The sequence below is a fragment of the Primulina huaijiensis genome, chromosome 1 (genome assembly GCF_012295235.1).
Source record: "Primulina huaijiensis isolate GDHJ02 chromosome 1, ASM1229523v2, whole genome shotgun sequence".
NCBI lineage: Eukaryota > Viridiplantae > Streptophyta > Magnoliopsida > Lamiales > Gesneriaceae > Primulina > Primulina huaijiensis.
In genome coordinates this window covers 772,286-798,122 of record NC_133306.1, presented here as the reverse complement: position 1 = coordinate 798,122, position 25,837 = coordinate 772,286, and the positions used below count along the sequence as shown (strand labels likewise).

At 35.6% G+C, this 25,837-nt stretch overlaps 2 protein-coding genes and 1 pseudogene across 4 annotated transcripts; 1 reads left to right on the top strand and 2 right to left on the bottom strand.

Annotated features, from left to right (window-relative positions):
• Window positions 1-5,688: 5,688 nt before the first annotated feature.
• On the bottom strand, window positions 5,689-7,137 carry LOC140978116 (mitogen-activated protein kinase kinase kinase 20-like; annotated as a pseudogene).
• Window positions 7,138-10,512: 3,375 nt separating this feature from the next.
• Window positions 10,513-14,996, top strand: LOC140974188 (triacylglycerol lipase OBL1). Its single transcript, XM_073437498.1, has 5 exons — window positions 10,513-10,881; window positions 12,068-12,261; window positions 13,485-13,518; window positions 13,641-14,239; window positions 14,622-14,996. The coding sequence occupies exons 1-5, from the start codon at window positions 10,563-10,565 to the stop codon at window positions 14,910-14,912; spliced, it is 1,437 nt and encodes a 478-aa protein (XP_073293599.1). The 5' UTR covers window positions 10,513-10,562; the 3' UTR covers window positions 14,913-14,996.
• Window positions 14,997-19,365: 4,369 nt separating this feature from the next.
• Window positions 19,366-21,822, bottom strand: LOC140974170 (uncharacterized). Of its 3 annotated transcripts, none has more exons than XM_073437486.1 (5): window positions 21,564-21,822; window positions 20,662-21,093; window positions 20,143-20,416; window positions 19,980-20,061; window positions 19,366-19,622 (listed from the first exon to the last, which is right to left on the bottom strand). In XM_073437486.1, the coding sequence occupies exons 2-5, from the start codon at window positions 21,029-21,031 to the stop codon at window positions 19,419-19,421; spliced, it is 930 nt and encodes a 309-aa protein (XP_073293587.1). In that variant the 5' UTR covers window positions 21,032-21,093; window positions 21,564-21,822; the 3' UTR covers window positions 19,366-19,418. The 3 variants fall into 3 exon arrangements, with proteins under 3 accessions (XP_073293587.1, XP_073293578.1, XP_073293569.1); XM_073437477.1 differs by having other exon boundaries at window positions 20,497-21,093; window positions 21,560-21,820; XM_073437468.1 differs by having other exon boundaries at window positions 20,497-21,093; window positions 21,564-21,819.
• Between the last annotated feature and the right edge of the window lie 4,015 nt (window positions 21,823-25,837).

The following is a 25,837-nucleotide window of genomic DNA, read 5'->3' as shown; positions in this document are numbered from 1 at the left end:
GGGCAAATGATTAAAATACAATTAAAAATCAGAAGTCCAAATCTTTTTTTTCCTTTCATTAAGTTTATATATCCGTGTCAATTTTATTATTTCATAAGAACGGNTTAAATTTTATAATAATGTAAAATCGGATAGGGACATATTATTTTATTTTTGCGCTTGAAAAACAAAGATGTCTTTATTTTATTATTATATTACGATGCACAAATATTGAAAAAAGACTTGACAATATAGAACGCTAACATCGACTGAATTTGTACGTCCTCTTTCTATGCCTGTTTGTTTCTTACTACTCTAAACGTGGTCCCGAAGGTCACGATGTATAACATAAGGTGGGAGTGAGATTTCCTATTTATTCGAAACTTATAAAGTTTATTTATAGTTGTTTGTATATAAAGAAAGAATGTATTTGGATACGGAAATGCTGTTTTTTATTTAACTGTCGTGCACAAAATTCAAGGTAGATTCTAGTTGCTATGTATACGATCGAGGATATGTATCTTGAATTCTGTTGGGGAATTACACCCCCGAAGCGATGCCAACCACGATGATAATATAGTACCCAAACTATTTGCGGAATAAAATAATCAACAAGAACACAAAGATTTACGTGGTTCACCCAATATAGGCTACGTCGACGGAGCACTGCAACTTTTATAACTGGAAGAAATATTACAACAAGTGTATACACCAATACACTCAATATTTCTCACACTCCCAAACCGAGTATACCGAGAAAATAATTTTTCTAACTCACACAAGAGAATTCTCGCACTCAAGAAAAAAAATACACTCTTTTTTCTATGTTCTCTCTTTTTATCATAGCTAAAAAGCTTTTGATTTTGGGATACAATAACTGAAGGAATTGAGCTCTATTTATAACTAATTCCCCCGTCCAGCTTTCAGATTTCTTCGATGTGGGATACAAATTTTCTTAATTTTTTATTTACGTGGGCCTCATTTCTCACCTAACAATTCTCCCACTTGAAGACTTGATTTCAATCACGTCTTCACATCATCATTGCAGCAGCTCATATCTCCTCATTTATTCTTGCAGTCCTTTGTCAATGGTTACCGTCTTCGTGAGCATATCGGCTGGATTTTTACTTCCAGGAATCTTCTCCAGCATCAAGACTCCATCTTCCAGCACTGATCTGATGAAATGGTACCTAACCTGTATATCCTTTGTCCTAGCATGATAAACAGGATTTTTTGCTAAATGAATAGCACTCTGACTGTCACATTATAATGTGCTATCTTCAAGCTTCTGACCCAATTCCTCCAGAAAGGATCTCAACCATATCATCTCCTTACTAGCTTCTGTAACTGCAACATACTCAGCTTCAGTAGTCGAAAGCGCAACAATCTTTTGCAGCTTAGACACCCAGCTTACAACTGTGCCACCTAATGTGAACACATATCCAGTAGTACTTTTCCTGCCATCCAGGTCACCACCCATATCGGCATCGACAAAATCCTGTAAGCCAAATTTTGATCTCCTGAAGCATAAAGAACAACTAGCAGTACCTTTCAAATACCTGAGAACCCACTTAACTGCTTCCCAGTGTTGCTTTCCTGGATTACTCATAAACCTGCTCACAACTCTCGCTGCATGTGCTATGTCTGGTCTTGTGCACACCATTGCATACATGAGGCTTCCGATAGCAGAAGCATAAGGAACCTTATTCATATAAGCCTGCTCCTGCTCCGTCGATGGTGATGTGCTTTGGTTAGTTTGAAATGACTAGCCAAAGGAGTACTCACAGATTTAGCTTCATCCATATTAAATCTGCTAACCACCTTTTTCACGTACTCTTCTTGAGATAACTTCAAGAATCCATTCACCCGGTCTCTAAAGATCCTCATTCCAAGGATTTGCTTTGCAGCACCCAAATCCTTCATGGCAAATTCCTTTGATAAATCTTTCTTGAGTTTATCAATTTCTTCCAGACAAGCTGCAGCTATCAGCATATCATCTACACATAGCAGTAGTATGATATAAGAACCGTCAAACTTTTTCACATAACAGCAGTGATCAGCTTGACACCTTAGGAATCCATTTTCACTCATGAATCCATCAAACTTCTTGTACCACTGTCTTGGAGCTTGTTTGAGACCGTACAAGCTTTTCTGAAGTTTGCACACCATTCTCTCTTTTCCCCGTACTTCAAAGCCCTGTGGCTGCTTCATATAAATTTCTTCATCCAGATCACCGTCAAGAAACGCAGTCTTTACATCCAACTGCTCCAAATGTAAGTCTTCCTTCGCCACTAGTCCAAGTACAGTCCTGATAGTGGTTAATTTAACCACCGGAGAGAAAATCTCAGTGTAATCAATTCCTTCTCGTTGTTGGAAGCCTTTTACAACAAGTCTTGCCTTGTACCGTCTGCTACTATCATGCTCTTCTTTTAACCGGTACACCCACTTGTTATGTAACTCTTTTTTGCCTTGCGGAAGTTCTGTCAACTCCCACGTCTTATTGGATGACAGTGAATCCATCTCATCTTCCATGGCCAGCTCCCACTTGGTTGAATCATCATTTTGCATTGCTTCTTCATAGGTCTCCGGTTCACCTTTGTCTGTCAGCAAAATATAGTGAAGTGCAGGAGAGTATATCTCAGGTGGTCTAATGGTTCTCAAAGATCTCCTGAGTTCAATCACCGGAGTTTGTGGGTCATCATCTTGTACAGTTTCTTCTTCATATTCCTGGTTACTGGTTTTCGATTCATTCACAGGAATATTTGTCAATGGCACTTCATCAGTCTTCTTGACTTCAGGACATTCATCTCCAGCTCCAATGTCTGACTTGTCCTTGTACAGAAGTTTCTCATTAAAGATTACATTCCTGCTCCGAATGGTCTTCCGATTTTGGTCATCCCAGAAATGATAACCAAACTCATTATCTCCATAACCAATAAAGAAGCACTTCTTTGATTTCGGATCAAGTTTTGTTCTGCTTGCTGAATCAATATGAACATAGGATAGACATCCAAACACTTTCAAGAAAGAAAGGTTTACTTCTTTGTCGCTCCAAACCTCTTCGGGTATTTTGTAGTCCAGTGGTACCGAAGGTCCTCTGTTGATCAGATATGCTGCAGTGTTAACAGCATCAGCCCAGAATGATTTTGGCAATCCAGAATGCAATCTCATGCTCCTTGCGCGTTCATTCAAGGTCCTGTTCATCCTTTCAGCTACACCATTCTGTTGAGGTGTACCAGGAATGGTTTTCTCCATCTTGATCCCGTTCTGTGCACAATATTTCTTGAACTCATCATCTTCATATTCTCCACCATTGTCAGACCGTAAGCACTTCACCTTCAAGTTGGTCTCATTTTCCACCATGGCTTTCCACCTTTTAAAGGTCTCGTAAACATCAGATTTATTTTTCAGAAAATAAACCCAAACTTTTCTACTCGAATCGTCAATGAATGTGACATAGTATCTCGAGCCTCCAAGGGATGTCACAGGAGATGGTCCCCATACATCAGTATGAACCAGCTCCAACTTTGCTGCTTTCGGTTCTCTACCGCCTTTTGAAAAGCTCACCTTCTTCTGCTTTCCAAAGATACAGCTTTCACATAGTTGGTGTTCAACAGTTTTTAATTCTGGTAGCTTTCCTTTTGACACCAACATCTTCATTCCCTTCTCACTCATGTGTCCAAGTCTATAATGCCATAGACTTGAATTGGCTCCAACATCCACAGCTGCTAATGTGTCTCTGCAACTGGAAGTCATATACAATATTCCAGTTTTCTTTCCTCGAACAACAATCATGGCTCCTTTGTTCACTTTTCAGGAACCATCACCGAAGGTCACATTGTGGCCTTCATCATCGAGCTGTCCCACCGAGATCAGATTGCGTGTCAATTTTGGTACATGTCTGACTTTGTCGATTTTCCAGACAGATCCAGTTGACATCTTCATCCGTACATCACCCATACCAACAATTTCCAAGGGTTTTCCATCAGCCAGGAAAACTTTTCCGTAATCGCTAGCAATATAATTATCGAATACATCACGATTACCAGTGGTATGAAACGAAGCTCCCGAGTCCATAACCCAAGAATCAATCGGGCTTTCCATGGATAGTAATAGAGCATCATGTACCTCCTCAGTAACAATATTAGCGTCGTTATTTGTTGATCTGTAATTCTTTTTCAAGTGACCAGTCTCACCACAGCTCCAACACTTCACATTCTTTTCAAAATTGCTATTGTCTTTTCCGTTTCTCGACTTGGATCTATCATGCCATTGGTTAAAACTCTTTTCGCCATTCCTGCCCCTTCCTCTATTCTCGAGATTTAGAGCAGAACTTGATGATGTTCCTTCACCAGAATCCATCCTGCGAACTTCTTCAGCAAGAATTTGATATCTAACATCATTGAATTGTAACTTTCTTTTTCCAACAGAGTTGCTAACCGCTGCCCGCATCGGTACCCAATTTTCTGATTAAGACGCCAAAAGAATAAGTGCCCGAATCTCATCATCAAATTTAATTTCAACCGATGTCAGCTGTGAAACAATCGTGTTGAATTCATTTATGTGTTTTGCCACCGAAGCTCCCATCTTCAAGTTGAATAACTCCTTCATGAGATATACTTTGTTGTTTTGCTGATGGCTTAATTTCAACGTCTGATAGAATGGTCATCATCTCCTCCGTGGTTTTGGCCTCCGCTACGTTATGCGTCACGTTCTTTGTTAGGGTCAATCGTATGACACCTAAAACTTGTCGGTCAAGGAGCTCCCAATCATCATCCTCCATCTTTTTCGGGTTCTTTCCTGACAGAGGTTGATGCAGCTTCTTACTGTACAGATAATCTCTTATCTGTAACCGCTAGAACGAAAAATCTGTTCCATCGAACTTGTTGATTCCCGGTCCCGATCCATCATCTCATCCCATCACTTCTCCAGCCTTAGCAAAAAATCTAAAAAATCTTTTCTGATGTGGAAGATCAGACAAAGCTGCAACCACAGAGCATACTCAGAATTCTTAAGAATTTTCACAACAAAGCTCTGATACCAGTTGTTGGGGAATTACACCCGAAGCGATGTCAACCACGGTGATAATATAGTACCCAAACTATTTGCGGAATAAAATAATCAACAAGAACACAAAGATTTACGTGGTTCACCTAATATATGCTACGTCCACGGAGCACTGCAACTTTTATAACTGGAAAAAATATTACAACAAGTGTATACACCAATACACTCAATATTTCTCACACTCCCAACCCGAGTATACCTAGAAAATAATTTCTCTAACTCACACAAGAGAATTCCCGCACTCAAGAAAATAATACACTCTTTTTTCTATGCTCTCTCTTTTTATCAAAACTAAAAAACTTTTGATTTTGAGATACAATAACTGAAGGAATTGAGCTCTATTTATAACTAATTCTCCCGTACAGCTTTCAGATTTCTTCTATGTGGGATACAAATTTTCTTAATTTTTTATTTACGTGGGCCCCATTTCTCACTTAATGGATATTGCTGCCTGCTAGCAAGTTTTGCTGCCGAAAAATGAAAATATCAGAAACCCGAAAAAGCATGCAGTGGGCGATTAAGCAAATAACAGATATTTGTCTAACACATCCAAGCAACAGTCTCATTTTTCAAAGAAAAACTAATAAATAGATGAAATTGTTTCCAGGACTTGAATAAATTTAAATATTCATTTCTTTAATGTATTTAATCTAGTATATGCATCCTGGCTTTCAATATGGACAAATTTTTCTACGAATTCGGTACAATCCTACATGACTATAATAAACGTAGGAAGAGAGAAAGCTATAATGTGCCTAATAAAAAAAATTAAAAATGAAAATTTACAAAAGAAAGATAAAAAATATCAGTAATAAAAATCAATTCTGTTTTCTTGTTATTTGAATTGGCCTAACGAGCTCCGTCACGTAACCGTTACCCAATCATCCGAAACCGACCAATCAAGGATTTGATTGTTTACCAAGTCTCGCAGACGGACCCTCGGTGAAATGTACCAAAAATCGCCTGGGAAACTGGACGGGGATTCCGGAGAATATACCGACAGTGGCAATGATGTAATTGAACATGGTCTAATGGGCATCTCGGAGAAATGGAGACACTTTCTTCCTCTTTGGTTGTTAAGGAAACGGCGTCGACGTCATCGTCAAAATCTTGACCATCAGAAATAAAGGGATGATTTAGAAGCATCTCAGCCGTCCATCTATTGCTTGGATTCTTAACAAAGCATCTCCTAACAAAATCTTTACCCTCCTCCGACAAACTCCCGGGCACTTGCGGCACCTCCTCGCCAATTCCGATCCTAAATAAAAGCCCCGTCACGTCTGAGCACTGCCACGCCGGAGATCCTGTGGCCATCTCCGCCACCACGCATCCAACAGCCCAGATATCCGCAGGAGGGCCCTGTTCCCCGCTGCAGACCATCTCCGGAGACATGTATAGCGGCGTGCCCCTTAATCCACACCCCGAAACACCTCCTGCTTTCTTCGCCAACCCGAAATCCGCAACCTTCACCCCACCGTCAGAGCCCAAGAGAATATTTTGAAGCTTAATATCACAGTGAACGTACCCAAGCTTGTGAATGTAGTGAATCCCTCTAAGCAAAGCCTTCGTGCACCGCGGGACTTCGGATTCCGAAAGCCTCCGATTACTATAATTCTCGAGTTTATCAGCCAAAGTGCCGCGCCCCCAGGCGTACTCCAACAGTACAGTATACAACTTTTCGCCATTTTCATATGAAAAGCTTTCTCCAAAGCAGCGAATCACCTCCGGGCAGTCCTTAAGCTCGTCAATAATCAATTTCTCCTTCATGAGAGAAGAAGATTGCGAAAACCCGCAAGACTTCACCGCCATTAAAGGGAAAACTCCACCACTCTTGCTTCTGGGCACCGCTAAATTTACAATAGCAAAGCAACCATGCCCCAGTTTCTCACCTCGAATCCAATCCATTCTTCAGAAAACGCAAAAGAGTATTTCAAATTGTTTATACATATACTCAAGCTTGAACTTCTGCCTTTGGAGGAGAAGATTGAGATTGGAAATACAGAGCCGAAACTACACGTCACTGTGTGAAAATGTGAAACTCTGTCAACATATAGGAAGGTTTTAGGAGTAAGTTGGTGTAAATTCGTAGCCGCAAACGTTAGTGGAAGGCTTGGTTTATAAAAAATATAAAAACACCACGTGCGTGGTTAAGAAGGACATATCGCGTAACATTGGTTTCGGAAACGTGGTTGATCTTTTGTACAGTAATTAATTAGGCTTAATTTAATAATAACCACGCTTTTATGCTGGTGACTTTTTACACTTCAAACCACGGCATTTATTAATCTTCCCCGCACCTCTTTTCAAATTTATTATTAAGTGATGGCTACCCTTGATTAATTAAGTATTTAGTTGTTAATTGATAACTTTCAACTGGATTTGGAGAGATTATTAGCTGATAATTATATATATATATATATATATATAATATAAACTGTATTTAATTGAAACGTAAAATATCTTTTAAATTATGCAATATAATAAAAATTTCTAAAATACTCTTTTCGGATATATATGTATATAATTATGGGCTTAATTAAAGAAATGATTTTTTTAATCTAGACTCTAATATAATTGCAGAAAGTTTTTTATCAACCTTCCATGAAAGTCATATATTTTCATCATTATTTTAAATAATTTGATTATAGATTTTTAAGATATAAATATTTATTTAACTATTGAAACAAATTGTAGAATAGAATTTACGATTTTATACTATATTTTAAAATACTATTTTCATAATTTTTTACCTATAAAAAAAGAAAAAGAAAAAAGAGGTGCTCCATACTGATATAATAAAAAAATAATATATATTTGTGTGTGTGTGTGTGTGACGTAATAATGATGTGTTGTTATTAATTATCAACATCATGGTGGACGGTGATAAGATATATGCAATTGTACTATTCTAGTCTAAAGTAAAATAGATGAACGTATTATTCATTTATTTCAAATATAAATGATACATTTTTCACATATCAAATATACAGTCCAATAATTATATTTAATATCGTTTTTATTATTTTATCAATATGTATTTACTCATTAAATATGTTAGTTACTTAAAAAAAAATTTACTATATATATGGAAACACTTATTAAACAAGAGTAAAATATAATTTTTTTTGTCAATTTTGTTTTCAATATTTTTTTTCGTAATATGTGTGTAAACACATATAAACATATATATTGGACTAAGGGCAAAAACTTGTGTGAGACGGTCTCACGGGTCGTATTTGTGAGACGTATCTCTTATTTGGGTCATCCATGAAAAAATATTACTTTTTATGCTAAAAGTATTACTTTTTATTGTGAATATGGTTAGGGTTGACCCGTCTCACAGATTAAGATCCGTGAGACGCTCTTACATGAGACCCAGTGAGTATTTAATGACACTTTTGAAAATTTTAAAAGAAATTTCAACCATCAGTTTAACTCAAAACTTCGCTGCGAAATCAAACATAAAATTTAATATTACAATTAATACATTCTATCGACTCGCATTTTCCGTGGAAACAAAATGTTGNGTCTAACATGTCAAGAACATCATATAGGAATCATATCCGATTCTGAAAATATCATAATTTCAAAACATATCAGAACGTAGCAAAACCTACGGCCTCCGGATAATTCCAGTCCACCAGCTCGCGCATATGCGCGCCCTCTTCTCGCGCATATGCGCGAGGTTCTCTGCCTCGGCAATGGCCTTGCGCGCATTTCTGCCGCGCATGTGCGCGATACCTACTGTAGCTCACCTATGTCCAACTCTTGCCTTTCCAATTCTGGTCTCGGAGTGGTCCGTCTATAATTACCTCGATTATCAACAAATCATTCTGGATTACGATGATTCAAATCTCGGGCATTACAATCCTCCATAGTTTTTTTTATTCTGAATATTTTTTTTATATGCAACGGTCTTTTACACAATATTTTTCATAACATAACATATAAAAAATGATATTTTTATAATAAAAAATAATAGTTTAAATATAAAAAATAATATTTTTCATAAATCGGATCACACGCTATTTTTATATTTAAATCATCACTTTAAAATTGATGCAATTCAAATATGACATTCAATTCCTTGAAAATCCGCGTTGGTCAATTACTTTTCAAGTTAACCAAATGAAGATTTATTTACCAAATTAAAGACTTGTACTCCCGCACGAATAAGAACAAGCTCCGTCAAGCAATTTGACTACTAAAAACTCTTCGTTATTTTTATTTAATTTTCTATATATATGGTTGAAAAAAATATTGGTTTTAATTGAGAATTGGTATAATTTAATCAAATATTTTAAACACGAGATTGAAAAACTATTATTGAACAAGAAATGTGGACAGATTAATGTGATTAGATAATTAGATGTTTATGTTCACATCTAAGTTTGAAATTAATTATTATTATTATTGCCACCAAGTATATGATGGAGAAAGGGTCCATCGATCTAATTTGACTTCAATAGAATGAAGACTCAATCAATATTATTAAATAAGATAAGAGCAGTATATATATTCATCTTTTAAACATGTCTGAATGTTAAGAAATGTTCTCTAAATCTCATACGTAAATTTAATAGTATATATAGTAAGAATTTAAATTCTATACTCGTTAACGTGAAAATTATAGCAAAAATTAACAATAGCCGTCAAATTGGATCAAATTTAGTTAATTCAATCTTGGTGATTAGAACTTGATGATACCGAATGCTACAAGTAACTAGAATATATTATATAATTAAATTATACGAATTTTGAATAAAATTTTAATTGTTTGAAAAGGATGATTCATCGTTAATATCTCAACTTGGCTCACCTCTAATGTGATTGGCGCTTGTTCCAAAAAAATAAATTCTAAAACTTAATTCAATAAAATATAAAGAGATAAGTATTTACATGATCTAAAATTTGCAAATTTAAATTCAATCATACATAAAAAAGAATTTACTCATAATTAAAACTCAAGACATTATTAGAAAATGAGTAATCAATATTGTGTGTATATATTATTAATTAAAATTAAATAAACCTATCAAATTGTTGGTAAGTCGGGTGAATCCATTTTACTAATTTCAAAAATATCTTTTTATCCACCAAACTCTATATATATATATATATATATATATATAAAAGATTCCCTCGAGGCAGAAATTTCTGAGTTGGAGCAGACCAAGTGTTTATTGCCGTGCCAAATATATTTCAACCACCCCTAAAGTCGTCTGAATTAACAAAAGTTACAAGTAGGGTAGGCACTAAGCTTCACTTTTTTTTAACCACTTGCTCTTGGCCTTTAGGAATCCATTCCCTGAAATTTTTCAAGAGAACACAAATTTGACACTATTCAATGCCATGTTATAAATTTTTCTAATCACATGTTGTAAATTATAAGAATAATAGATTCTAATCTGTAAGTAGATAATCTCTCTCTCTGATCTATATATATATATACCTATACACCTGTGCCTTCAAGTAAACCCCATTCTTCTACGTTACATTTGCTTGAAAGAAAAAAAATGGATTCTTCAGCGGAATGCAACAAGTCATTTTCCTGTGATTACATGCTCCTCAAGCCAGAAGAAGCTGGTGTACTTGAAGTGAGCAAGATATTGTTGTCGAGCGATATCGGGAAAAGGAAATTTGTGGACTGTCCGGAAGGGGTACGGCGGGAGCCATTCGGGCGTAGATGGATCATCTTTGTCTCGACGATGACACAGAAATTTCTGCAGACCGTATCTAAGCCCATGGCGAGGATTGGCGACGGAGTCGAGTATTGGTTGAACTTGCTTTGGGGGAATGACGGATTCTCTGGGCTACTCATTAATTCTTTTAATGGTAACTAAGTAATCAACTCATTTTATTTGATTTTTTTTTTTGTGCGTACGCATCCATTTTTAAACTTAAAGTATCGGGATGCAGAAGTGCCAAGAAGCAAACGATCGATGCTAGCTTTTCTGTTTGAGTTCATTCAAATTCTTATTAAATATCAGTAATCTGTAACACTGATTCCCACTCTAAACAGATCTTTGGTAATATTGCATCAAAGTCAATCATCCTCATCTATATAGAAAAATTAAAAAGGCGTTCAAATTAAGTTGTAGGGTTCAAATGAAATAATCAAATTAAAACACAAGTGGATTTAATTATAAAATCCCTGAAAATTAGATCCTTTACTTGAGAAACGTACGTAGTAGCCTTTTCTTGATACATGCACGTTAGCTACTTGTCATATATTATATTTATTACTTTATACGTATATATTTGAGATCTACCTTGTCGGTTGCACTCCACAGTTCTGTATTAATTCATTGCTTTACATATCACACACACACACACACACACACACACACACACACACACACATATATATATATATATATTCCAAATCTCATCTACAATAGTTTACTTAATCGATGCATCATTAATTGTGATTGTACTCCTATCTACCTATTTGAAATCACGTTCTTTTTATATTCACAAATTGCATATATTGCTTTATTAAAAAAAAATCGAATATATTGCTAGTTTTTGAATCACGTGTTGCGTTGCTGTAAAGCATTCAAGAGTCACACACACAATGATTGACGCTATATTCTTCTGCATCGGATTTCGACCATTTTATTTTTAAAGGTGAAACAAAATGTAATTGACAGTCATTTTATCAAACAGAATAAGATGCATGAATTTAATTTAGACGACGGCCGTTTTACATGATTTATTTTATATGAAAAATTGTAAATTCGACATGTTTGGGATTGCAGTATTAACATTGCATTTTTTCCTTTTTTTTAATTTCGTTATATAAAATGTTTTGTCCGGCCGGCTAGAATTACAATATATCTGGATTAACTGCGCTCACCTATCAATAATAAATAATTCCAGGTAGCTAGCTAGCTAGCTAGCATTTTCTTGATAGGATACATATGATTTATTTATAAATAAAACAAAGCTAAAAATGATGGAAAAAATAATGCAATCCGTATATATTCTGAGGTCTAATTTTATTTATTCTTGTGCACAGGCAAAGTAGTACAGCCAGATAAAACATCATCCAGTTTCCTGTCTTTTGTTGGACACATCGACAAGCGACTTGAATTAGACTCCAAGATCGAGCATGGAGACGCAAGATACAAAGCTGTTCTCTCTGTAATGGCGTCTAAGGCATCTTATGAGAACAAGAAATTTATTCAGGCCATCGTAGAGAACCATTGGAAGGTACCATTTTGAAGTTTTCCATGTTATAATATTCCCCCATTTATAACTTATATATATAATTAATTATTATTGATTTCTCTTTTTTTGAAATCTTGGTTTTGATTTGGTTTATATTGAAAAAGATAACGATCTAATTAAATCAATATTCCTTTATAGGTCAATAATTTACTTGTCAAAATTACTATGATAAATGCTGAATCAATTTTATGATTTTATTTGATTTAGCCCGATTTACTTTATGCATTACAATTAGTGGAACAGTTTCAATACGATTCAGTGATTTCTTTCACCAATTTTCATGAGTATGATAGTTGATTGAAAAGACTTTAAATCGTCAGAAACATGCATGATTTTATTTTATTGGAAAATTACGGGGATTAAATGTAATTCCTTGCTTAAAACGAGGAAAGCAAGCTGAGGTTGCAAGTGGATAGAAATGAGATGACAGGTATACAGCTGGAAGATGATTTATTAATTATTATTTTAATCCATATAATTTAATAACTACCCACCACGTTTCTTTATAATTTGATATATATACACACACACACACACACACTATCTATACGTAATCAATCTAGCCATGCCAATTAACACGAAGTAATTCACTTGACATCTTGAAATGACCATTTAAATGAAAATATTACTATTATCTCACTAAACAAACTAATTTTCAAATGATAATACTACTCACCTCACAAAATATAATATAGATAGAAAAATAACCTATTAGTTCTCCAAGTTGTTTGTGTTCTTTATTCGCCTTTTCTAACTTATCAAAGTTTGATCATAGTCTTGTGATTATGTTTTTCTTGTTGGTTTCAAAACCTATTTTACCAGATTGGAGACATGATAATTTTTTTCTTCAACTCAACATTTTTTTGTTATGTCAAATCAGTATTTTTTGGTATCGCATAAGTACTCTGACAAAATATGATTCAATACAAAGTTACATTACTAAGACTTGACTTTGATAAATTAGATAATGAAAATAGAAAATATGACAAATTTAACAAATTTCACTGGTGTAAATTATAAGTTTATCGAGTATTACCTTAAGGAGGTTTTATTTAGATCATCTATAGCGATCACATTTTTCTATCAAGTGTTCTATATAAAATATTATGGTTATTGATCGACCAAATAATAATCAATAAATAAGTCGGTCATAAAAGGTAAAATAATTATATACCGAACTAATTTTGTGTTTTTAAGATGTGCAGATGGAATTCCTGGGATTCAACGACTACTGGAATGGTAAATGATTTTAATTCCTAAACTTTTTTAAAGTAACGATCAATTATTTCGCAGTTACCTGTAATTAATTAATAGTTTAAAAGTTGTTTTTTTTAGTGTAACTGACAGCTAGCCTATCGCAGATTATCAAGAAAAAGGCACGACACAAGCATTTGCACTAGAAGACAAGAATGATATTATCGTCATTGCTTTCAGAGGAACAGAACCATTCGATTCAGATGCGTGGTCCACCGACGTCGATCTATCGTGGTACGAGCTTCCGGCTGCCGGAAAAATCCACGGTGGTTTCATGAAAGCGCTAGGAATGCAGAAAACCCTTGGCTGGCCCAAGGAACAGCCGCCAAACAAGCAGGAGACTGCCTACTATGCCCTCCGGAAACTGCTGAAACAGCGGCTGCAGAATAATGATAAAGCCAAATTCATACTCACAGGCCACAGCTTGGGTGGCGCGTTGGCTGCGTTGTTCCCTGCGATCTTGGCTCTGCATGATGAGTCATTTTTGCTCGAAAGACTGGACGGTGTTTACACATTTGGGCAGCCAAGAGTTGGTGACGAAAAATTCGGAGAATTCATGAAAAGAACTATAGAAAAACACAACATCAATCACTACAGATTCGTTTACAGTTATGATGTCGTTCCGAGATTGCCTTACGATGATTCAACCCTCTTGTTCAAGCACTTTGGGACATGCATCTACTATAACAGTTTCTATGAAGCTAAGGTAAGATTCTCTACCTATCGAATTCCGTGCATACTAGTAGTGCATCAAGGAATTTCGTGCCGGGAGCTCAAAAATGGCAAATCATATTTTTGAATATATTTTACACACAAAATAGGATCCTTAAACTCGCGTTTTAATCTATTGATGACTCGTCCTATGTCGTATATGCTCGTCCTATGTTGCATATGCTCGTCTTTCGGGACAACAGTTCTCTAATTGGTTTTATAACCTAACATTTGTGCTTTAGTTGCGAGTTGGATAGTCAACCTAGTAAAAGATTTGTATTGAGCTTTTCCATATGAGACGATGCAGCACTCTCCTAGCATGTGTGTAAATAATACGTATTTATCTTGTTTCATTTTTTTCACATATTTTTGTGCAGATTGTTCCCGAAGAGCCCGACAAGAACTACTTCTCTCTACTATGGTTAATACCCAAAATGGGAAATGCGTGGTGGGAGCTGATCAGAAGCTTCTCTATTTCATTCACAAGGGGACCCGAGTATGCAGAAGGGGCGCTTCTTCGTATGTTTCGGGTGATCGGGCTTTTCACAGCAGGGGTTCCAGCACATTGTCCTCAGGATTATGTAAATGCAACTAGATTGGGATCATCCCACGTATTTCTTCCAACTGTTCTCTCTGATAATAATCTGAAAATCTTGAAGATTCATTGAATGAGTACTAAATAATGGCCATTTTATTTCATTTTTAGTACTGAATTGTTTCCGACCACCATTGATTCAAGTATCAAGATTTAATGTTTTTTTCCTCTTTTGTTATTGTTTGTGTTTTGATGTAACGTCTCCCGTTTTAAATGTGCGGAATATATATTTTTTTAATAAAAACTTCACAATTTTCAAAATAACATTTAAACATAAGAATATAACATTTAAAAATGATCTTAAATATTTTATAGTAAAAATAGCGTATTTTAAAATAACCAAATATTTAAAATCATACGTGAACATAAACGTATAAAAATCTTAAAATCATCAACGTATTAAAATAATCCTTTCCTCTCAAATCTCATAAATCATAATGCGGAAAAATAATGGTCCTCGGGTCATGTCACTGCACACCCCGCTTGCCTAATCAGTCACACCCCGCCTGCCTAATCAGTCTTCGGCACCTCCTGTCTCCAGTTCAAAATGCTCACCTGCATCACACACGCCTAGTGAGTCTAAAGACTCAACACACCTGTACCAGTAATAACAAATACATATACGTAGCACACAGCAGTAAAAATAGCATAATCATGATACATTTCATGAATCTAAAAAAAAACCATGAACATGAGCGTATCGTGTAAAAATCGATCATAACGTGTCAAAACCTGTCCTATCATGTTATCATATCGAATGCGTAAACGTGTCCTGTCAAAACATGTTAATAATCATAGCATGTATAATCGTATCAGCATATACGTGTTAAATTTATTAATTTGAATTCCGTTCATTAGCTGTGACTTTCGTATCATCATGTCATCATGTTAGTCGATGGATCCATTTACGTGTAACCGCGGTACCCGGCGGCGAGGATCATCAGCGACGGCATTACCCGCCCACTGAGTCCGGGCCTTACATGTCATCGTGTCATCGTGTTAGTCACAACTAAATCACTTCCTTCAAAACGTGTCAACATATTCATCACTTAATAAAAGCATGCGTATACGTAATTTTTCCTCTAAACCAAGCATGCACCATAATTATCATAATATCGTAAAAATCGTAAACATGATGCATAATCATTTAAAATATCATAAATTTGTGCTCAGGACGCTGCCAAGACCAAAATCTCACCCCGGGTGCAAAATGACCATTTTGCCCCTGAAAACCCAAAATTATCGTTTCACACCTGGACCTCTAAAATTGACCTGAAGCTTACCAAACTCCTTAAAATGTCCCAAAATATTTTTAAAAATATTCCTAGACGTAAACCCACGCCAAAATCAGAACTTAACCGGCTCGTTTTAAAACTTGGACAGGAGTCCCGGTTTTAAACCGAATCGACTCGAAACCCTACCAAATTCATCCCAACTTTCTACCATATCTTAAACATACTAAAATGCTCCTAAAACCATGTCATTAGCCCCCTAACACACGGCTGAAACTTTCCAGAAATTTCCTAACTCTCGGCCAACCCATTTCCTAAAATCCCATCACAACACATGGCCCCCAAACCATAATTCTTTCGGTCCTCACTCTTACAACCACCTGTCCAACCATTAAACTCACCATTAGGAACCTAAATACCCTTCTAAACTAAGCCCATAACCAAGCGAAATCCACTGCACAACTCCACGTATAAACCATCCGAAACTATCACATCTCCCTCGATTCACGCCATGCTTCCGAGGATCGGCTTCTCCTTCAACCAAACACCCATGACTCCTTCCTGACATCTCACTAGAGTCTACAAGGTCTGAAACATGGCTGGATTCGAGTCCGTGCACAGCCGAATCCTCTCTACATCAACCAAACCCATTACCGAACCAATAAACATGAGCCGAGACCACCCTTACAAAGTGATGCGCTGATCTCTTTTCCAGCCTACCATTCCACTCCCTACGGTGATAACAGTCTTAGAACACAACCTACAGCAGGCCCCTTGCACAAACTGAAGGAAAACGTGAGTCACAATTAAAAGAAATGCATGGCATGGATGAAAATCGAAAGAATCCTTCCTGCTCCTAGACCGATCGAATGATTTCATGCATCATACACACATCTGGTATATATATACGTGAATGATGCAGCAAAAGAGGATACAAATCATGCCTGAAACGATGCACAACACGAGGGACTCGAGGTGGAAGCCGGAGGAAGTTTCTTTGCAAGAACTAGCCACAACCGAGCCTTCAGCTGGTGTTATTTTTCTGAAACCGAGGGCACTGAAATCTGAAAGAGAAAAGGAACGTATTGTTGGATAAATGAAAAAGAGAAGAAGAGAAAGAATGAGGAGTTGTAAAGGGAAGTGAGATATCTCAAATGTGGCTTGTCCCACATTGAGTTAATAACCAAATAAAGTCTCCCTAATAAGCTCCAAGTTGAGACAAGGGTTTGGACCCCAAGGGGTACCGGCAGTTTTTAGACGGGGAAGACGCTAATAGGTTGTGTCTCGATGAACTAAACACACGCGCCCGCCCGCCCGGCTCGGCGCGGTGAGGTGTGGTGTGGTCTTTTGACCGTATTATTCTTTTTAGACAAAATTTATTTGAAAATAATTTTGTTGGCAGCACCTACACACGAAACCGAAACAAGAAACCAGCGTGCATTCACAGAAGATGTCGCGCACATGCGCGTGACTTGTTGTTTTCTTCGCACATGGGCAGAACAAGTCGCACATATGCGCGGATGAGGACGCGCGTATGCGCGAACCTCTCTGGAAATATGCATTGCGGCCAAGAACAAGGCGTGCATAAGGACGCGCATATGCGCAAGCCTTTCTGGAATTCTGTGCAGCGCTGGTTTTGGAAAACATGCGTGTCCCTTGGCTATCTTGGCACTTGTTCTTGGCTGCTTTTGCACCAAACATTGTGTTCCTTGACTAGAAATGTATCTCTTCTACGCATCCGGTCTGGAGAAACGTGTCTCCTCAACGCAACCGATGATCAATTATAAATAATTCCCATCACTCATTTTCGAAATTTGCTGGAGAATCCACTACACTTGTTCTTGCAATTTCTGCTCATAATCATACCATATTGTTGCATTTTTTCGTTTCGCACTTGAAAGCTTCTGCATATATTTTGTTCGCTGTGCTCGAGACTTTGTAGTGCTGCAAAGTTTTTGACTTGAAGTCGTTGTATCTTGGGGACGATTGCTTGCGACGTATAGCACTTTGATACGGGCAATTTCGTCTTGCGGAAAAAGGTTTTTCCTTGCCTCGACTTAACATTGTTGATGCTGTTTTTCAGAAACGAGTATCATATAGATAACATATCGGCTGTGGGGGTTACGGGAGTTTAAGGGTTTATTTTATAATAATTAGGTAGTTAATCAAATAATTAATGGGCCCTAATATGATAATTAAGGGTTTGAAAAGGGTTTTAAGTCCAACAAGCTTAAAAGTAGAACCATTAAATCCAAACATACTCCCGAAAAATATTTCGTGTTGAAAAGGTTTTGAAAATAATAGCCGAACGCTTAAAAAAAGTCCCCCGATTCGATAAGATTTGCGTACCGTTAAAAATAAAATCATGCGGGTAAAATTACCCAATAAAATCCCATTTTAAAAAAAAAATACCCTTAATAACACCTTATATTAATTAATAAAAATTAATCATGTACTAAAATAATTTTCCTGAAAGTTCTCCGGTCTCCGTTCCTCGTTCGAGCGTGAAATGCATCTAGAAACCCTAATGCATGAACTTTAAAATACATCATGAATTAAATAAATCACGAATTAAATCCTAGCATGCATAAATTATGCATAAAATAATTAAACACAATTTAATGAGATAAACATGTATTTAATGCTTTAAAATAATTTAATAAAATACCAAAGAAATTTATTAACTCGTATGCATGCGGTTCACGTGGACCTTCAAATTTTCGGGACGTTACATTTGAAGTTGTAAAGTTGCACCGAAATGGGAAGGAATAAAACTAAATACATTTTGTTGATCTTTGAATTGTATTTATTATCTTTTAAAGGACGAACTCATGGTTAAATTACTAACTTTTAATCGCTAATTAATGTTTCGGGCCAAGTGATTCACTGCGGTGTTCCTAAAGGAGTTAATAAAGTTAGCTTAAAACCACAAAAAAATCTTTTTTGTTGTATACTGGAACCTCTTAACTTTAGTGCCAAATGTTTTATTCCACAATTTAAATTGTTTTAACATTCAACCTAATGAAAATAGAGCTGAGAAGCTTGATTTATATTGGGAAAATGTAATAGGGGAAAAACACATTGATGGAAGAAGAATTCCCAAAAGCGGTATCTTCATGATTAGAATTTGAAACTTATCATCATTTTACAAGGAAATCGTAGTTTCACGTTTTAATGGACTTCAATGGCCATCATCTCTATTCTCTTTAATTGCTCAATATTTTCTAAAACCATTGAAATGAAAGTAAGCCATGCATAATTATATACACATACACTGAACACACAGAAACAACGTTGATCATGTAACGGAGCATGGAAATTAGATTTTTTATTCGACAGATCGATAGTCACGAACTGTCCTCACGGGCAATGATAGAAGGTAAATGCACAAAAATACCGCAGGAACTTCCTAAGCATGGAATTCTTCGGGTTCTATTGTCATGTCTTTCCGACAGCACCGAGTTTCTCATGGCCTCAGCTTTCATTTGAGCTGCTCTTAGCTTGTTCAATATTTTTTCCATGGATACCGATCTCTTCTTCTCAAGTTTCATCTATATAAACAAGTGTAGTTATTATTAAGAAAACACCAAACAAGTTAATTAACCTCTTCAAAACTTTAAAGGGCATTAGTATATTTGTCAAAGTCATTACATTTTTAGTTTCAGGCGTGATTGTACTGATTTCTCATGTAGCGGCTTGTACACAAAACGATGCGATGATAAATGACAAGACAAACAATAGTTATATCTTCTAATTCTATGACGAATATGTTAGTTTACAGGACCATATATCTATTGTTGCACCAAAAGCTATTCAAGAATTCAAGGCAGAGGTTCGACATTAAGTGGCATGGATTTCAAAATGGCACGATTTTTGGTCTGATAAATGCTAATTTTTTATGTACGAACCTCCAGTTTCTGAATTGCAGCATCTGCTTTAGCCTGCTGCAACTTCTCCCAAGCACTTATCTTGGCTTCTTCTCTTAGCAACCTGTAAAATAGCCATGCCATCTTAGATCTTCTTGAACTCTGTAAATTTGCAATAGAAAGTACAAAATTCCACCTTACTTACTTCACTTGAACATTCTTAAATTCCTCCACATTTCTTTGTCCTTGTTTCTTGCATTGCTGGCCTGTACTGGTGCTTTTATCTACCTGCACATCTCGGATTTCATCTTTAGCCGCAGGATTCGTGTTTGGGCCTGAAGAAGAGGGAGTTAAAATGGAATACAAAAACGTTTGTTTGGAAAACGAATTAACACTTCCTTCACAACTCATTTGAGTCGTCATATCCAAACGTGAAACAACCCCATCTTCTTCCTTTCTTCCCTCATCAAGGCCGACTTCTGAAAAATCAAATCCATAATTTAAACATAACAGTTTTCGGGCAAACGATTTTATCACACGAAGAGACTTTATAATGTACCTTGAGAACTAGAAACTGAAGTGTCACCAATAAAATTTGACAGACCAGGAACACTAAAACTTCTAGCAATAGTATTTTCAGAATATAAATGACTGGATTTCACTCCAATCCCAGTATCATGACCTCTAGACATTGAGTATCCCACGAAGTTCTTCACTATCTCACCTCCCAAGGTCGTGGGCGAGTAGTTTGATAAGTGGACAAGCCCTGAAGATCCTAAAGGGCCACTCTTCGACTTTGGCTGCCTCTGTGGCGCCTGATCAGCAGTCACTGCCTTGAAAGACTCATGGCCGGAAACTGGGCTCTTAATCCATCTCTCAGCGTCATCCCATTTGGAAGGTAACGCCCTTCCACTATTAAAGGGTATCAAAGCAGCAGCATAACTAACATGTCTCCTACTAGTGCTATTCGGCTTCGCTGCTCGCTCTGAGCTCCAACCTTTGGGAGTTTCTACCATGCTTGTGTCACCATGTTCTGGTGTTCCTGGACTCGAATATGTGCCGGAATTTCTAAACGATCCCGTATTCTTCCTCATGAATTTTAGTTGATGCCGATTGTAGGCCACATTGCTTTCTTATTCAACCCAAGTTATGTGGCCTGATTAAATCAGAAGTGTTAACAGGGTAAGAGTTCGACGCAAATGCAAGGAAAAACAAAACAAAGCGTCTATATGTTCTATCTCAACGGTTAGCATAATTCTGCAGACCTAAATTCAAAATCCTTTCACTATCGCACATACATAAAATAAACATGCATTTTCCACGTAAACGAATCGAGTCCGATCATGGGTTTTCGATTTGGCTGTAATAGAGTATATAACTCATGTACTTCTAACCAAATTCAAGCCCATGGTACTTCGAGTCGGCTTGTGATAATAGTTCCCCTGTCAAATTTCTGAGTTAGTTCGATGAAAGTTTCAATTCAACATCATATGTTATTAAGGATTTCCCTCGATTCGACTAATTAGCATCCACAAAACTTTTGCTTCCAAAAGAACACATTTCCTCACTCCCGCAGAGAAAGATCAAACAGCACAACAAGTTAAGAAAAAAACTTAATGAACTTACCTTTAGACGTGTCAAAGAAAACTCAGTACTTGCAGACACAATTAACTCCTAATTCTCCTCAAATTTTGAGAATTGTTTCTTGTTCACATTTAAATAGGATGCTTAAAAATGGTATGAATAGAAATAAATAATTACACCATTAGAGTGAAAGCGAATGTTCGGATGTGATGATTGACTGTTGTGCTACGATGGCTTCGATTTGGAGAAATTAATGGCGTAAAAAAGGGGGTGGTGTCGAGGGTGCCTCCTGCATATGCAATCCATGTGACAATACATGACTTGATATCATGTGTTCCTCATATGTAATATACATAATATTATATTACCCAAAGAGGTGTGGACCAAGTAACTTACTATTCCAGTTAAGTCTTTCACGTCAGTTGATGAAATGCTAACATACGGGTAATACTCATACACCACGTCCAAGAATATAATTTTGAAAAAAACTTGAATGAGACGATCTCACGGATCGTATTTTGTGAGACAGATTTTTTATTTGAGTTTTCTATGAAAAAATATTACTTTTTATGCTAAGAGTATTACTTTTTATTGTGAATATCGGTAGGGTGGACCCGTCACATAGATAAGATTCGTGAGACCGTCTCACAAGAGACATAATCTATAATTTTAATTTAACCTATATATTTTGTGAACTCAACATTTCCAAATGGATTTACGGTAAATGATGCGTTACACATTACGAAAGCGAAGCCTAAAATTAAACATTGATTGTTTATGAAAATTAAAAAATATTGTCTGCCGACACTAAGGCAAATGACAAATAAATTATGTTACGTCTCGCTTCATAATTTTCTGATTCGTTTTTCTTTCTTGGCTAAATACAAAGTTTCCTCAAGATATTTTAATTTTTATTAATTTATCAAACATACAATTTTATAACCAAGTTTGCGTCGCCCGTTCCTAATTGCTGCCAAAGCAAGATCTTTAAACTCTCTAATTTGCCCTTCTTAGTCAACATAGCTGACAAAAAATTTGTAAACTTTTAAATATTAATAAATTACATGGAAATCACAGGCATCGTGGATACGCCAAGAGGATATAATAATAGTTTACGCTTAGTTTGTGATTGATTTTTTTATATATATAAAAACAATTATAATATAAATAATCCACCATTTCACTTATTAGTATTTTTATGATCTTTCACGACAATGATGACTGGCATTTATTAAAAATAACCAAATATAAGCTTTAACGTTACGTTAATACTTGCAAATATGCTTTTGATCCGTTAACATCATTCTTTTTGCCTGTAGACGTAGGTATGTATGTTCGTACGTAGTTATCACAGATAATTATCACTTGCATACATTGTATTATAATAAATAGTATTCAAATAGTTGAATAAATACACAACCACAATATTAACTGTAACTCGTTCAAATTATATGTTTTGGGTCCACGTCACTTCAGACCTAATTTTAAGCAACTTGGATACAATTATGGTTTCATGCAATATAATTAACCATGCTATTCAAAGAAAAAAATAATGATCACAAAAAAAATGTGTGAGTTATATCTTCAGCTCTTAGGGCACCCACATTGGTGCATTAATGAGTGATTATTAACGCCCATTAATGTTCATGCACCAATGTGGGTGTAGAAGTTATTAATTTTGGCTGCCATGACATGACATGGCAGCCAAGAAATTCATTAGAATGAACGACATTATTTCGTAAGTTGCGACGGTTTTTCGTAAGCCGTAGCAACTTGAAAAGCGTTGCTACTTGCAACGGTTTTTTAAAAAAGTCGCTATTTGCGACGGTTTTTTAACAACCGTGGCTATTTGCGACGGTGTTTGGCATGTTCTGAAGAAATTTTTCATTTCTTAATAATATTTTGATGAATATTGTAATTAAGTTATTTTTAAAATAATAATACTATTTATTTTTAGTAATATTTGTTGTAAAATTTTAAAAATATTAGAAAGATATTGAAATAATTAAAAAGAAAAAAAATGAGTAAGTGGACAGTGGGACCCATAAATAATGAAAGTTGATATCAAATGAATGTGGGTGTGAGTTAATAATGAGAAAATGTTAATGTAATGAATATGTGGCTCGTGGACCCCATAATTTTTGAGGAGATGGAGAGTTATTAACATGGATTAATGAGAACGGATGCGGATGCCCTTATCTCGTTCATCTTACCTAGTTCATTTTATTGAACAACTCTATTTTATTTGCTTTTTTCCCTTTTCAAATTCATTATTTCGTTTCTGGTTATTTTCTCACTATTTTTCACTATTATAGTTGTTAAAATTGAGATTTGAATATAACTCAACCACAAAAGCTAAATATGACCTCATTTAAATATAAACTAAAGTAATTATTAAAAAATGTACAAGTACGTGACGCGTGTCAAAGATCGCTAGTATTATGGAATGTATGAAACGTGAAATCAAATAAAAATTGTAAGTATTTTTTTTGTTAAATAGTCTCATAAATCTTTATTTATGATATGTGTAAGCAGTGCTCACGTTACAATTTTTTTAAAAAAATAATAACTGGTCATCATAGTTGTGGGCAACCAATAAATGCTTAGAGTGAAGGGCCCGCAGGAAAACAAAGCAATTGTACAATATTTAGCAAGTAATTCCACACTCAGCCGACACATCCCTCAACTCCCAGTTCCCACCGACGAGCCACAGAGCTCTTCGCCTCCCTGCGGTAGGGGCGGCGGCGGCCGCTCTACCCTATGTCACATCCACCTCATCCCTCTATTCCTCGGTCTCCGCTGCATCGATCTCTGTACAAACTGAATTCCTGGTCCTCGGAGTCCAACCGCGACATCATGCATCCAGTATATATATAATCGGGTCGAGATAATTATATGATGGTGTTATTATAAATATAATCCTTCTTAAATATTACATATTTTATTACGTTTTATTAAATTTTTTATTTCGCTATAATTCAGATAATATATCCATCAGGCACCAATCATCCAATTGCATGGACCAAGCATACCTAGCTAGGCGTTATACTTTTAAATTTTTTTAAAAAATTTATTTTCTTTACAAGATTTATATAAGGTATCATTCACAAAATGATTTTTTTTAGACACGCTAGCATGAGTTTTCTTGAATGGAACTATGTATAGTACATTTGTGCTAAGANTTATTATATGCTAGTGTCATTCGATGCTGTCCTTCACTGGGCCCGAATTTTGGGTATCATAACAATATATTCTAACAATTGCATCGTTGGGCCATTTCACGAACCCATGCCCACTGTCGAGTCATATTCATGTGGCAACGTAATTTAGTTTCTACATAGTTTATAAATCATACAATTTTTGGTCTTGGGCTTGATACACATTCATAGGCCCATTATTGTTACTCCCTCCGCCTTTCATTCAAAAAAATGGTCGCAAATATTAAAAAAACGAATATATTAGTAAAAAAAAACAAAGAAAAAAATATTATTATTTAGATATGAAAATTGAAATATATATTTGTTTTTGAAACAGATGAAGTCATAAAGTTAAGTGTCAAATCCTGCGTAATTGAAAGTTAAAACATTTTGGACCCAACAACACAATCAAATCTAATCACTAGGCTCGTAATTATTTGAGAATCGAATTTTCTTTGGCTAAGAAGTGAATATCGATTTATATATTGAGACCAATACATTCTAATAAAATATATAATTTAATTATAAATAAGAATATTTATCATCAACATTAAATACATAAATAGATTTTTATTATTTTTATTTCATTTTATATATAAAGTACGTTAGATTAAATTAAAGCATCTCGAACAATTATATAATATAATGGGACTTAATAACATTCATGGCTCGATTCCTTCACATGACGTCATATACCCTTTAAACTTGCTGTCATCCACTCTTCGTAATCTGCCTTTCATAATAAAAGTAGAATTACACTCTTGCTATTAGCAGCGTAATGTGAAAGCTAATACAAAATCAAGATTCCTTTTCTTTTATTATTATTAGAATCAAAACCAGAATATATATTTAGTGACACTTTTTTTTTTCTATTTGATAAAATTATTGACCTTGAGAATGACGGTAACTTACTATTTAGTTCCACTTTGTAAATTGATGTATTGCATGTAAACCATAGGCAGCTAGCTCCAATTATATAGCTGTGGTAATATGCTTGTATACTGTTTTGATATGATGTATACTTGTCGTGCATACTTATGTGAGCATCGCTGAGGTGAAACTAACTAATTGGATGTGCATTTTTTCTATGTTTCATGACATTCAATAGGTGAGAGACAT

Bases quoted from the DNA above. Each gene is read 5' to 3' on its own strand.
- LOC140974188 (XM_073437498.1), top strand. From the start codon at position 10,563: ATGGATTCTTCAGCGGAATGCAACAAGTCATTTTCCTGTGATTACATG. The intron at 12,262-13,484 runs GTACCATTTTGA...TAAGATGTGCAG, and splicing joins TCGTAGAGAACCATTGGAAG to ATGGAATTCCTGGGATTCAA. The intron at 13,519-13,640 runs GTAAATGATTTT...AGCCTATCGCAG, and splicing joins ATTCAACGACTACTGGAATG to ATTATCAAGAAAAAGGCACG.
- LOC140974170 (XM_073437477.1), bottom strand. From the start codon at position 21,031: ATGAGGAAGAATACGGGATCGTTTAGAAATTCCGGCACATATTCGAGT. The intron at 20,062-20,142 runs GTAAGTAAGGTG...GCTATTTTACAG, and splicing joins TTTAAGAATGTTCAAGTGAA to GTTGCTAAGAGAAGAAGCCA. The intron at 19,623-19,979 runs GTTCGTACATAA...TTGTTTATATAG, and splicing joins CTGCAATTCAGAAACTGGAG to ATGAAACTTGAGAAGAAGAG.